The 15,263-nt window shown below is 39.4% G+C and overlaps 1 protein-coding gene across 4 annotated transcripts in view; it reads left to right on the top strand.

Moving 5' to 3' along the window:
- samsn1 (SAM domain, SH3 domain and nuclear localization signals 1) overlaps nucleotides 1-15,263 on the top strand; it is a 146,447-nt gene that overhangs the window by 107,261 nt on the left and 23,923 nt on the right. For 3 of the 4 annotated variants that reach the window (XM_031896611.1, XM_031896612.1, XM_031896610.1), the window contains 7 exons: nucleotides 276-322; nucleotides 1,758-1,798; nucleotides 3,125-3,211; nucleotides 3,906-3,985; nucleotides 4,587-4,634; nucleotides 5,798-5,912; nucleotides 6,932-7,299. In XM_031896611.1, coding sequence (XP_031752471.1) covers nucleotides 276-322; nucleotides 1,758-1,798; nucleotides 3,125-3,211; nucleotides 3,906-3,985; nucleotides 4,587-4,634; nucleotides 5,798-5,912; nucleotides 6,932-7,299 — 786 coding nt within the window. The remainder of the gene's footprint in view (nucleotides 1-275; nucleotides 323-1,757; nucleotides 1,799-3,124; nucleotides 3,212-3,905; nucleotides 3,986-4,586; nucleotides 4,635-5,797; nucleotides 5,913-6,931; nucleotides 7,300-15,263) is intronic. The other variant, XM_031896613.1, reaches the window with a different exon arrangement.

Raw genomic sequence — 15,263 nt, 5'->3', positions numbered from 1 at the left:
CCCCTCTCAGGGTGTCAGTCGGATAGTGGGGGCCTCAGAGGGGGTGTGGGGGACCCAGGGGTAGCAGCCCCTTTGTACCTTGCACAACTCAGTCCAACCCTGGGTCAAGGTATTATTAACATGTCTCATTTTCTGTTTTTTTGTTCTTGGTTGCTTGGGAATACAATATCGTTGTTTTTCACAATAGCTTACAATTAATTAGTGTCAGTAAAGGTTGTAAATAAAATTATTATAGATCAAATCATAATTTAACATCTTTTTTTTATCTTTGTAAGGAATTTTCTGATGTGAAAAATACAGAATCAGAAAAGAAGAGTAAAAAGTGAGTACTAGTTATATATAGATACAGTATGTCTGTGTAACAGTATTTACATGCTTACATGGCAAAAGAGTCAGTTGTATGGCTGCTGCTCTGACTAGGGCTGCCAAATTGGGGGGGCATTTACCGTCCCCCCAGACAAAAGTTCAAGAATGCTAAGGGACACAAGAAGGCACTCCATAATATTTATAAACAAAGCACTTCTGTCCTGGAAAATGGTTGTGCTGTGTACCTCATGGGGGTGCAGCATAGGCACCATAGGGTAGGCAGGGCCCTGGCATACATATCCACGTAGTACCCAGGTATTAAACTGGGCAGTTATGGGCACATTTATATGACAAATGCATGTTTGGTTTTATTGTGAAATTACTTTTCACTGCTATTGTATCAGCAACTGATCAAATAATAGGGATCTTTTATAGCCACAAGTGCAGTGAGTAAAGTGGAACATCCCACAATGCAGTGTTTTTCTCACTGTTGTTGTGCTCAACGGGAGGAGCTACGTCTGCACTTGCAACTGTGGTGCGGACAGAACTGCACTTGCGGTTGTAAATGACCCCCTAATGTCCATTATGATATATAGTTAGTGCTGGTTTAGCCATTCTATCAATACATTTATATAAACATTAAATACTGGCCACACATAGTCCTGGGGAATCCAGCTAGTGAACTAGTAACATTGTTAAAATTTGCCTATTTTCTTTTTACTTTAACTACTGGATTGATAAAAAAAATCTAATTTTTTTATGAAACTGTTTAAATATCAAGACATCCTGAAAGCTCCAAATTACGGAAAGCCCGTCTCCCATAGACTCCATTTTAATCAAATAATTTTAAAACTGATTTGCTTTTTCCCTATAATAATAAAACAGTACCTTGTACTTGATCCCAACTAAGATATAAATAATCCTTATTGGAGGCAAAACAATCCTATTGAGTGTAATTAATGTTTAATTGATTTTTTAGTTGGAGATCCAAATTACGGAAAGACTACCCTTAGTCCCGAGTACCCAGAATACCCTTAGTCCCGAGCATTCTGGATAACGGGTCCTATACCTGTACAAGGTACTGTTTTATTATTACGGAGAAAAAGGAAATAATTTTTAAAAATGTGAATTATTTGGTTAAAATGGTCTATGGGAGATGGCCTTTCCGTAATTCAGAACTTTATGGATAATGGGTTTCCGGATAAGGGGTCTGATACCTGTATTTATTTTCCTTCACTGCGAGTAAGCTAGTCAAGTATTAGTAAACCATTAGAAATTATATTTTGAAGTAGTAGAGTCAATTTCTTAAGGCAAAGAGATTTCTCAGTGCAGTATGTTACATCCCCTGCAAGCAATGTTGCCAAAATTCAACAGAAAAACCCACAATGGGTCTGTGTGAAACAGCACGTTGTTTCAAGATACAATTATTTCACATCATTCTTGTCTCCTAGGTCCCATATTCAGAAATCAGTGTCGGAAAACGAAGCTTTTGGTATGTGTCACACTTTATCTTGTTAATCCCACATTATCCTATTCAGTAGAAAACAGGTGGGGAGACTAGAACAGACATTGGAGTTCCCAATAGTTATTAGTACAGATGCACTGAATCCATATTCTTCCAAGTAGCAATTCCTTCACAAAATAAAAAAACACACAATTTGGCAAGATTTTAGCAAAAAACTTCAAAATGATTCTCTCCTGTGCCCAGCACGCTACACATGGAGAGTTGGGAGTAGGTTTGGGAAAAACATAAAAGATTATGAGAAAACCAAATTTTGGATTCTGTGCATTTCGAATTATTCTCATACTCTACACATTGCCTTTATTTTATATGACCTCCAGTTTTTTCCATCTATCGTTCTTGTTCCTCCCGTTCATTTCTCTTTTAATTTCCTCATTTCACCTCTTTTTCTTATTCTTTAACCAATGTCAGAAACTGAACTGTACGGTAGGTGTCAGTTTAATGTACTGTTTGCTGTTAGTGCTCAAGATGTTAGCAGTTTTAGAAGTTGCTTTTGCTGCTTTAGTTAAATTCTGTTAGTATTGCTGACATTTATACATGTGCCTTTAGATTTTGTTTTCTTTTGGATGGCCCGGGTTGTGCGTCTGTTTCCCACTAAGCACATAGCGCATGTAGCAAGGGCAAGAAACTGTGTTACTTTATTTTACCTTTCATGGTGACCATTTATCCAATTTTCACCACTTCATATTAAATAGGACATTTAAGACCTTTTCAGTCCTGACCAAGTGACTCAATTTTGCACTCCAATTGCACATTTTGCCATCTGCAAATTTTTTTCACAAAAATTTCACTGCTGAAAATTTACGCTTGCATCAAAATGTGTTTTGCACATTTTTAGGCAAAGCAAACTGGGACAGATCGCTCATCACTAAAGTTGACATAACAGGGCTTTTTAAGAAACAATGGTAACTAATAGTTCCCAAATTCCATATATTGACTCTGCCTTTGGTATCCATGATGGTTTATTGAAGTGCTTTCACAAGAGGAAGAAAGTTGAAAATGTATCATAAATATGTAACACAGTTAGTGATTACGTGTATAAAATGGTGGCACAAAATAATTGTAAATTATTTTTCTAAATTTTCTAAATTCTTTTGGATCCCTTGATCTCAATTACTTTTTACACCAGTAGATTATGGGGAAAGCAGGGCAGATTTTTCAGGTATTTTGCAGCACTAAATGAGTACATTGATTGGCAGGCTAGAGACTCCTCAGGCACCTGTTGTTTCTGATTGGCTGAGAGACACGCACCTATGACCTGCTGACCATCACCATTGTCTTTGCTTTATGCACTAGGGAGGAAGTCTTGGAGTATAATTCATTCTCAGGACACCAGGAAAGCAGAGAATACGTCTCACCTACGCAGGCACTGCTTCATTGAAGGTACATTCTTATACCTTTCAGACATTTACACTTATTCTATAAAGCATTTTTAAAAGGAAAGGAAACCTCTTTAACACAAGGTGCATACTACAATGCCTGGTTACTAAAGTAGTGCTAAATGCATTTTGTGCCTTTCCAATGATTTCTGCTACAAGGAAATGTTTATTTCCAGAATTCAAGTGTAATTGCAAGCACCACTACCTGTTGCACAATGTGTGTGCATGTTAGTAAATGGGTGCATCATGGTTGCACTGGTGCAACATGGCTGTTCATGGCACACACTTCAAGTGGGTTTGATTTAGGGTTGCACACTGGTGGCAAGCTCAAGTATAAACAGGCAGAAGTGCATTATGTGTGGCATTTTAATAGGCAAAATTCAGCACCCATTTATCACCTAAACCCGTTATCCAGAAAGTTCCGAATTAGGGGAAGGCCATTTATCATAGACTCAATTTTAATCAAATAATTCAAATGTTTGTTAATGGTTTCCTTTTTCTTAGAAACAGCGCTTTGTACTTGATCCCAACTAAGATGTAATTAATCCTGGTGGCAAAAAAATCCTATTGGGTTTATTTAAGGCATATTTAAATTATGGAGATCCAAACTACAGAAACCCTTATCCCGAGCATTCTGGATGACAGGTCTCATCCATACCTATACAGACATACATACTTTGTACCTTTCTGCTTTACAGACCTTAGTGAAGATGATTTCCTAATGGGAGAGAGAACAAATTTACTTACAAGGCAAACTATTAAAGAGAACCAGACCGAGGTAATGAACATGAACTCACTCTAGATTGGTTAACATATTTGTTTAATTAACACGATACAACAAATTATAATGTGTATGGGGGGTGTAGGAGTGGGTAGGTAATGTAAAGGTCATAAAATACTATTTAGGGTAAATTCGCCTTCAATCAACCTACACCAGATGAATAATTCATGCTTAATAAAACCTCTTTGTAATATAGACAAAGAGCAACATGTTTCCTAATACATAACAGCAGATTAACAATACATCACCCCCTGCAGTCTATACTCTTGCATGCTAGAGGGGCTTGCCCACCTCCTTCTACACTACTCTCAAGTTGACCCAAGTCAGCCAATGTCATGGAGCGGTACAGGTTGGAGTAGTGTGTTAACCAATAGGAAAGGGTAAAAGGCTGAAACAACTGCATGCATATATCAGCCACTTTCAATTTTTAAATCATTATCAGACATTCCTGAATTTTAAACCATGTCTTTAGCATGAGGGGCATCTACCACCTAAAGCAGCAGCGCAGAGTGCCACAGATATCAACACTGTGTATTGTGCCCCATCACTTTAAAAATTACTTGATATTTTTCAATTTCTTTTATCAACGCCCAAACAGTGGATATCTCCTCCAATTCAGAGCACAGAAATGCCTACTAATGAAACGGTAAGACCAAAATAGCAGCTTTTGCACCACTTGGAAAGTTTACAATATAGCCTTTTCTAAGATCTGGGGTATTGTTGGCAAAGATTGGAGACGAACAGGCTTACAGACTATGGCTCATGTTTTAATCATGGTCATGACTGACAGCAACTCCTGTTTGCCTTGAGCAAGGTACCCAATGGGAGCACTCCATGGCTAAGTAAAATATACAAGTACAATGGAAGTGTGACTGATCTGGCCAAGCATATAAAAGAAAGGGGGGATTGATCAATGCACATTCCCTGGTCCCCTGTTTCAAGTAACCTAGTATCTATGCAAGTGCATGTATTTTTAGTTAACAAATTATGATCATAAAATTGGCAAACCACCATACCATGTCAAAGTAAACCCCATACAGTGGTCCTAACTATTTACCTCCAGTCATATATTCCAAAGGCTGGCACCTCCATGCATGGTGGCAGGTCTCCTGCTTAGGGCTTAGTCACAGGGCTAGTCACAGGGCTTAGTCCTTCCCCATGCCATTAGCTCTTATAGGAGAGAGATTGTCCAAACCACAGTGATGGTTCCACAGGCTTAATTCTCCCCTGCTTGTGGCTTGTAAAGGAGGAGACTGCCCATTGCCCAACATCCATAAGACTTGAGCAAATCCCTTGTCTCCCTGTGACTCAGGCACCAAACTTTGACTGTAGGAGTCATGAACCAATTCTTATGTACAATGAATGCAGACAAGATCACTCATTGAGATACATAAGATAAACTTATTCACAACCCAAAAATATCAACATGCTGAAGATAACTGAAACTAGAAGTTATTGATACGTATAAAGTAAACAGGGGGTTTATTTATAAACAAAAGAGTATTATTATTGGTCACTGGAAGACATTTCAGAAGAACTTTGGCCTCTATTGATCAAACTAGCTGAACAATTGCCTTCCAGACTGGTATATAATCAGGGCTCAGTCAGATATCGACTGAGCTATTCATTAATTGTTCAGGATCAGGCACTTTTGCCTATGGATTCTGAGCGCTGAGCTCTCTTTAATTGACTACTTATGGGGCTGAGACTGTGCATAACATTTTGAAGAATGGAAAAGCAATGTTCTATAACAGGATAACTTGCATCCCCAGTTGAGTTATAGGAACTTCTTAATTGAAATATTTACAGGAGTTGGATGACACAAGATCAGAAACAATGGGAACGCTAAAAAGATTACAGAAACTGGTTCGATCTAAAAAAAACAGTGTCGCTGAAGAAGGAAAAAATACATTCTTGCCGCTGTGTAAGTATATTAGGAATCTCTGCAGGAAAGGACCCTCTGCTGTTATTGACTTTTATATGTCAAATCTGACTTTTAATTGTTACTAATAGACATGTTTTACCTTTTTCTAACCGTGTGTTAAACAATGTATATGCCAGGGGTCTTGTAACAAAAATAGCAGTGAGGTGCCAGTGGATACTCCTGGTACCTTCCAATTGGTAACATATGCCAAAAAAATCTAAAGAGAGATCACTTTCAAATCAATAATTAAAAATGTATTTATTCCATGTAACATAGTAAGTTGGGTTGAAAAAAGAGATACGTCCATCACGTTCAACCATAATGCCTATATATAACCTGCCTAACTTCTAGTTGATCCAGAGGAAGGCAAAAAATCCCATCTGAAACCTCTCTAATTTCCTGACTCCAAGATGGCAATCGGACCAGTCCCTGGATCAACTTGTACTTGTGATTTAGATAGACACCACGAACACCCTGCACAACGTTTCGGGGGCTGGTTGGGGGGTTAGTGTTACTCAGTCCCTTCCTCAGGTGCCAGGGGTCCCCAAACTTTTTTAACCATGAGCCACATTTAAATGTAAAAAAAGATTTGGGGAGCAACACAAGCATAAAAAAGTTCCTGGGGGTGCCAAATAAGGGCTGTGATTGGCTATTTAATAGCCCCTATGTGGACTGGCAGCCTAGAGAAGGCTCTATCTGGCAGCACCTCCTTTGAGGCCACTGGGAGCAACAGGGGTTGGAACAAGCCACTGGTTGGTGGTCACTGGTATATGCCAATCTAGTGCTAAAGAGCTCCAAATCCTCAAGAAATATGGAGAAATACTTTTTAAGCTCTATGAGCCTATGAGCCCATTAGCAGCTGGTAAGCACAAAATGCTGACTTGTGCCCGCCAACACTGCACTTGCACCTTGATCTGGGTTTAATCATATTATGCAAAAGTGAAATAGTGGAGTTCATCTTTAACAGGTTGGTTTATGCATCTGTTAAACTTGGCACACCTTTTTTTTCCTCAAAAAAGCTCCTACCCTCTGTGCAGACAATGATGATGATGAAGAAGAACAGACTCTAACGACATGCATGAAATTAACTAAATCACAAGACAAAAAAACCTGTAAGGACCCTTTAAGAAAGAGGCCAGACATGGAATACTATGCAACCGTGGGCTCATTGGACAGATCTTCCAACACAAAATGGAGCAGCCCAGGAGATTCAGCACTGGATTCAGATCATTCTTCCTTGAGCAACTGGAAAACATTTACAGGCAACAATTGTGACCCGCTGGTTTTCTCCATAAAACCCATCCAAGAATGGGAAAAATGTGCCTGCTGTAATCACCATACGCAGCTCCCGCCCTCGCTTACAGATATGGACCTCCCATATTCCTGGGTAAGTCACCTGATATTTTATCAATTAGTGGCAGAATCATTGCAATTTTTAAAAAACGGTTTTCCTTGCAATTGATTTTTTTCACTGAGATCACGTATTCAAAAAAATAAAAATGTTGGCACCTAAAACCTGCCCAATTTGAAACTGTTGCCCTGCAGATTGTCAGCTCCTTTTTATACATCTGGTCCTGGACGCTGAATATATTATGTCACTATTATGGATGCACCAAATCTCAAGTTCATTTGGGTATTTGGCCGAATACAAGCCTTGTCAGATTTGGCTGAATCCAAGGGCTTCCTATGCCCGCCCCCTGTTCTCCTGCTGATCTGGCTGACTACTTTAAGACCCCCCCCCCAAAAAGTAACAGTAGTCGACTGTTCTCAGCCTGCCTTCAGCCTGCATCCTCTGAATCCCACAATTCCCTGCACACATGATGTCAATAAGGAAAGGAACATCACAGTGCAATACATTGTGGGTTATGTAGTTCCTGCATGCTGTCTGAAAGCTGTGGAGTAGTTGTTACAATTTGTAACATCAATGTTTAAGTCCCTCCTCCCCTGCCAAGATTTAAAATGATGCAGAAAGAGAAGAACTGTTTTTGCGCTGGATTTCAGCATATAAAAATGGTATTTATTTATTCTTTTTGATGGAATAGATTACAGTGATAGGTAGATTAGGGGTTTCTGTGTCGTGTGGGGATTTTTAACAAATTTTGATTCGGTGGAGTTCCCCCTTAGGGACATTGTGGGTATTCAGCAGCACTGCTAACCCATCGTATTAAAGTGGACTTATGTATTTGAAGCCAAATCTACTCTGCGGAAAGTCCCCTATTCGATGGCATTTATTTTATTATAAATATGTATGGGTATTTTCCCTCTGCTAATGTCTGTAATACTGTGTATAGCTTCTATGAAATGAAGAACATTAGTTGAGAAATCCATTAAATGGTAGTTAACTATCTCTAATATTTCCTGCCTGATAAACACCGGTACTCTACAGCTCGCAAAATGTATTAAATCCTGTTACAAAGAAAAGTTGATGTATTGCGCTTGCGAGGGGACATGATTACTCTGTACAAGTACATTAGAGGGGATTATAGGCAGTTGGGGGATGTTCTTTTTTCCCATAAAAACAATCAACGCACCAGAGGTCACCCCTTTAGATTAGAGGAAAGGAGTTTCCATTTGAAGCAGCGTAGGTGGTTTTTCACGGTGAGGGCAGTGAGGTTATGGAATGCCCTTCCTAGTGATGTGGTAATGGCAGATTCTGTTAATGCCTTTAAGAGGGGCCTGGATGAGTTCTTGATCAATCAGAATATCCAAGGCTATTGTGATACTAATATCTACAGTTAGTATTAGTGGTTGTATATATAGTGTATGTATGTGAGTGTATAGATTGGTAGGTGTGGGTTAGATGTGCTGGATTTACTTGGATGGGTTGAACTTGATGGACACAGGTCTTTTTTCAACCCTATGTAACTATGTAACTATGTATGACGAATAAAAGCCTACAACAGGGATAAAACTTGAAATAGGCAGGCTAGGATATAACAGGGAAATATAGAAGATTATTCCAGATCAGTGATCCCCAACCAGAGGCTCGTGAGTAACATGGCTGCCAACCGTTCTGCTGACGAGAGGATCAGATCATTCCTTGTTACGTGGGGCTGGAACCATAAATGTTTATAATATTATTATAATGGCACATTTTGGGTAAGGCTTTAGATCTTAAATTGTTGATTATATTAAAAACTATATTTAAGGGTCTGTTCACCTTCACGATAACTCTTAGGGGCACATTTACTAAGACACGAATCTGAACCGAATTGGAAAAATTCTGATTTGAAAACGAACATTTTGCGATTTTTTGCGATTTTTTTCGGCGTCTTTACGACTTTTCGGAAATTGTCGCGACTTTTTCGTTACCAATCCGATTTGCGCGAAAAAACACGAGTTTTTCGTAGCCATTCCGAAAGTTGCGCAAAATCTGGCGATTTTTTCGTAGCGTTAAAACTTGCGTGAAAAGTTGCGCCAGATTTTGCACAACTTTCGGAATGGCTACGAAAAACTCGCATTTTTTCGCACAAATCGTATTAGTAACGAAAAAGTCGCGACAATTTTCCGAAAAAAATCGCAAAATACCGATCATTACGAAAAAAACGCAATCGGACGCATTCGGCCCGTTCGTGGGTTAGTAAATGTACCCCCTAGTATGTTTATGTATTACATATTATTTTCAGCTTGCATATGGGGGTCAATGACCCCAGCAACCAAATAACTATTGCTCTGTGATATCGATATTGTTACTTTTTATTACTTATCTTTCTATTCAGGTCCTCTCCTATTCATATACAGGTATCGGACCCCTTAGCCGTAAACCCATTATCCAGAAAGTTCTGAATTACGGAAAGGCCATCTCCTATAGACTCCATTTTAATCAAATAATTCACAATGGTTTCCTTTTTCTCTTGATCCCAACTAAGATATAATTTATCCTTATTGGAGGCAAATCAATCCTATTGAGTTTAATTACTGTTTAAATAATGTTTTTAGTAGACTTAAGGTAGAAGATCTGAATTATGGAAAGATCCCTTATCGGGAAAACCCCAGGGCCCAAGCCTTCTGGATTACATTGGTCATACCTGTACCAATGTTCCATTCCAACCTCTCCTTCGTTGTCTGACCTTAGTAATCAGATAGCTGCTGAAATTCCTAACTGGAGACTGTTGAACAAAAAGTGAATTAATTAAAAAAAAACTCTTACCGTATATACTCGAGTATAAGCCGATCCGAATATAAGCTGAAGGTACCCAATTTTACCTAAGAAAACTGGAAAAACTTATTGACTCGAGTATAAGCCTAGGGTGGGAAATGCAGCCGCTACTGCTAAGTTTCAATAATCAAATAAATAATAAAGGACACTCAGCGTAACCCCCTGTGAACTCTTCATAAATATATCATGTTGTTGGCAGCTGCAGATTTTATAAAATACATTTGTGCTGGATATTTTTGAGCTAGATAGATGATAGATAATTTCAGATTTCAGTGTTAAAATATATTATAATAATATTATTTTATTTCAGCCAAAGAAGCAGATCTGGCTGTGTATAGCCGCCATAACATTTCCAGTAACTGTTTTTACCAAGTATGGGACCCTGAACAATAAGCCATGACCTATGCGACTGAGCCAATACCGGAGCAGCAGCTTCCTTGTAACGGGAACTTCATTCTCCTCGGTTATTTCCCACGGGGAGTTCACGGGGGTGCGCGCCGAATGCCAGGCAGCCTATATTCACTCGAGCCGAGTTTTTAAGCACATTTTTCGTGCTGAAAAACTCGGCTTATACTTGAGTATATACGGTATATTAAAAAATGAAGACCAATTGTAAATTGCCGAAGAACATCACTTTCCACATCATACTAAAAGACAAACCATCCCTTTAATATTTTGTTCAACCAAAATAAATAAATAAATAGAAACCTTGAAAATAATGGTTTCTGCCAGATCTGGAGTGAAGAACAAATTTAATTTCATTGAGATTTGTCAACATTCTTTAAAAAAATGGTAAAAAAAATGGCATTTACTACTGGTCAGTTTTTTTTTCACGATTTGTTGCAGAAAAAAACCTCAATTTTTTCAAATCCGAGATTATGTAGAAGTCAATGCAAAATGTCCCTTTTACAATTGGTAGATCTTTTTTTGCTTCATCATTTTAGAGGTTTTTGTCTGTTTTATCATTTGTGCAGCAATACAAAAAAGTCAGTTTTCCCATGTCCAAATGTTGGTAAATGCCCCCCTTACATTTAAAATTGGTGGAAATAATGACATTGTGAGATGTTTAGAAACAGGACTCAGCGTGTCGCAAGGCAGTGCAGAGATGCACAAGGTTCTGTTTTTGGCTGAAAATGTGTATTAAGAACGGCTTTGAATTACTCACTGTTCATACATACACATACAACAGAGTAATTTCTTGAGAAAAATGTAGTCAAATATGATAAACCTGCTTCCTGTTGAAAAGTCTCTCTCTTCTCTTGCAGGAACAAGGGTTTATATAAGGTTTAGTATAAATAAAAGAATATAGAGCCATTTCTTTCTATATGGCTGTTTTCATAACTCACATTAAAAGCCACTACGAGGAACAGGGTAATAGGCTTGGTTGAAACCCTCCAACGTCACTGACACAGTTCAATTTTTTTCTTTTCTACGTGGTAAAACACAATTAGTTCTCATCACTCGTGTAAATTATCATTTGTTTTCATAACTGTGTAAACTAGCACGTACTGTATGTGTTTGTCCTGTACTCTACAGCACATACCTTTATTTCCATTGCAAAACCAATTTCTTGGCCCCAGAAATATGTACCATAGCCTACACTTTAGCTCAGTGATCCCCAACCAGTGGCTCAGGGGCAACATGTTGCTCCCCAACCCCTTGGATGTTGCTCTCAGTGTCCCCAAAGCAGGTGTTTATTTTAGAATTTCTGGCAAGTTTTGGTTGAATATAAACCATATAAAGCCTCCTGTTTGCTGATATTGTACATAGAGGCTGCCTAATAGCCAATCTTCATGCACTGTTATGGTGCTTGTGTTGCTCTCCAAGTCTCCAAGTTTTACATTTGATAGTGACTCACAAGTAAGAAAGGTTGCTGACCCCTGCTGTAAACTGCTTTAATGGAGAACTAAAGTAAAAAATAAAAGCATGGCTAGAAATGCAAACATAAGAAAAACACTGGCAAAAAGTGAGGTTACTGTCCTAGATGCTACAGCAGGGTCAGACTGTGGTGTGCAGGGCCCACCAGGGCTGCCATCCCAGGGGCAGTGGACGTGACCCCCCCCAGGCCCCCTGCTGATCACCCACCCCCAGAGCGTGTACACTATATATATCTTCGGTGCAATAAGGGGAGATCAGCAGGAGAGGCCGGGGGGATCGGGTCTGGGTCAGAATGCAGAATGCATTGTTTTCTATGCCCCTATGTAATGTGGATTTAAATTCCTTATCAGTCGGCTTTTTATCTAACATTTTTATTGTATTCATATTGTATATATATTGTCAGTCCCTAAGCTCAGTAAGTGACAGCAGCACAGAGCATGTGCAGGGAATCAGTGGAAAAGAAGATGGGGGGCTACTGGGGCATCTTTGGGGCACAGATCTTCCCTGCTAAAGGGCTGTGGTTGCCTTGGGCTGGTACAGAAGCTCTAAACATATGGTTAAATATATTTTTATCAGCACCTGACAAAGAGCCTTTGTACCTGCTCTAGCAAATATGTAGGTTGCATGGGACAGCACCTAAGGGAAGGCACCAGTCTAGTGAGCACCCAAAGGTTAGTTCTGCTGCATCTGTGGACCTCAACATTGTATATGCTTTCCAATAATGGAAATGGTACAGCATCAATATGCATTTAGACACACTAAACAACATTTGCTGAGGGGCTTTAGTTCCACTGTAATACCTTTAAATCCAAAGGTTATTTCTATAAGTGCAACATATTTTACTGTAAATCTCCAATAAATGCATTGCGGTATCTACTTCCTGAAATCCTCGGTCAAAAGGCTTTTAAAATATAAGCTGATCTGACCCTATTAACTTATACCTATCAACATGGTTTTCATTTTAATGCTAAGGGTCCGGCCTTTGCTCTGAGAAACCTCTCTGGAAATGGCTGGTCGCTCTGTGACCTTCAGAGAAATTAACCCTCTATACAGGAATTAAAAAAAGATATCATTTCAGTTAAGAAAATGCACAATATAGGACAAATGCTAATCCACAATATAGGCCACATGGTAGAGAATACAGTATGTGGGATTAACCAACACACAGATAATTCCATAGAAGAAGTCACTGGAGCACTTTATTTTAATGTTTCAGATTACAGTTAAAGGCACAGTTCACCTTTTTAGTATGAAGCAGATAATAATATTCCAACATATTCTTTAGTATTGAAGTTACTAGACGCTGTGGTCACTGACCCTAGGGCAACCAGTTGACCAAATATGAAGCTATATTTTTAAGCCAGCTTCCCTCTTTAAAGCACTAGTCTAGCCCTTTATAATTAATAATTTGCATGGCTCTGCTCTGATAATCAGTGCTCCATATGATCATTTGATAAAGGGCTTATGTTACAGTCAGCATGGTTGCACAATGGCTAGGTACGGATGCCTTGGAACACTGGGGCACTAGGTTTAATACCAACCTGCCCTGCATCAGTTAATAGCACTGCTCCAGCAGCTTTCTGCACTAAAATCAGCTTTTTAACAAGCAAACAGATATTTTTATATTTAGTTTACAAATTTGACCCCCACAGAAGATTTGCCGGAGCAACCTGTCCCTCCTCCCCTGCCAACCATCCCAGCCCTCTCGCGCCGCACATCCTGGCCCAACCGCACCACTATATTCAAAGGTAGGAGAGGTGCCGGGGAGGGGGGCACTACTGTACAGCAGAACCCATGGTCTGGGCCTCCCTCCCCCCGTGGGGTCTGCTGTATACAAAGTTACGCCACTGGATCCCCAACCATTTTCATTTGTGAGCCACACTCAGATGTAAAAAGTGTTGGTGAGCCACACAAGCAAAAAAGCTCTTTGCTTTGGGGATGCCAAATAACGGCTGTGATTGGCTATTGGGTAGCCCCATGTAAACCGCTGGCCTGCAGGAGGCTCTGGGGTAAAACTGTGTCTCTCAGCTTCCAAAACTTGTCTCCAAGCCAGAAATGCAAAAATGGGCACCTACTCTGAGGCCACTAGTTGGGGATCGCTGATGTAGACAGTGATATTCTGAAACAATTTGCAATTGGTCTTTATTTTCCCTAGTAACCAGGCAGTAGTTTGAATAGATAGGAGAGGGCCTGAATAGCATGTTGACGTTGTTCCCTGAAAAATGTGCAATTACGGTTCTACCGTATAAAATAAATACAAGAATAACATAGTTGTTTGGCTTCTGGGGGCAGTGGCCCCCGATTGAAAGCTGGAAAGAGGCAGCAGAGGAAGGCAAAATAAATTATATATCATTCTTAAAGGTTTCTTTAAAGGTTAACACTATACCCGTCTGTGGATCCCCATACAAATCTGTCTGTGTATGGCCCACCTTAAATCGCTATAAATAGGTCGAAAGGATGGTTTTATCGTTGCACATTTCTATGTGTTTTTGAAGCTAGCAGGTCAGCGAATAGTAAACATGTTTAAAAAAATGTTGAATTTGTCTTTACTAAAGCACAGTATTTTGTTGGCTGTAGCTGCCACATTGATGTCTAACCAGTTAAAGGGGCAACAAAATCATGTAGGAACTGAAAGCTCCTCTATCCTTTTATGTTTTATGGTTAAGTATTTATTCACTGAAAAGTGCGTGGTTTATTAGAACTAACGATTACAATAAAGATCAGTATGAATCTATGTCTTGGGTTATACTGAGTCAGCCTCCAGTGGGAAATTAAATTGTATTTAATTTTCAGGTAGGAAATAATAAAATGAAGACCAATTGCAAATTGTCTCAATGTCACTCCCTACATCATACTAAAAGTTTATTTCAAGATGAACAACCCCTCCGCTTTCTAAGAGAAGTTCACAGAAATGGAAAGCCTCTCTCTGCTTTGCAGTTCTAACAAAAGATTTAACAAAAAAGGTCATTTTTTCAGATTTCATTGTAGTTTTTTTTTTCAAGCGAAGCAGATACAGGTCAGTAGGAATGTATGTCTTGGGGCACATTACTCAGCTATGCTCTAGAATATTACTGCCAAAGGCTGCCCTTACAGCAGATCTCACATGTGACCCCAGAGTTGGCTCGTGATAAAATGGGGTGGCAGTGATTTAGGGTGCAGCATCACTAATTGAGTAGAAGTCCCTGAGACAAATACAGGGAAATAGGGGCAAGTGCTCTGGGCTTAACACAAGGGGCTCAGGGGAGTAGCTGTTTAGGTGGGGCAATAGTAGTTACAGTAGGGCAATGTAGCAACAGCAAAGCACAATGCTGCCC

Source organism: Xenopus tropicalis, chromosome 2 (assembly GCF_000004195.4).
Source record: "Xenopus tropicalis strain Nigerian chromosome 2, UCB_Xtro_10.0, whole genome shotgun sequence".
NCBI classification, from domain to species: Eukaryota; Metazoa; Chordata; class Amphibia; order Anura; family Pipidae; genus Xenopus; species Xenopus tropicalis.
Note: the sequence above shows the minus strand (reverse complement) of the source record. Positions and strands in the feature narration are given on the sequence as shown.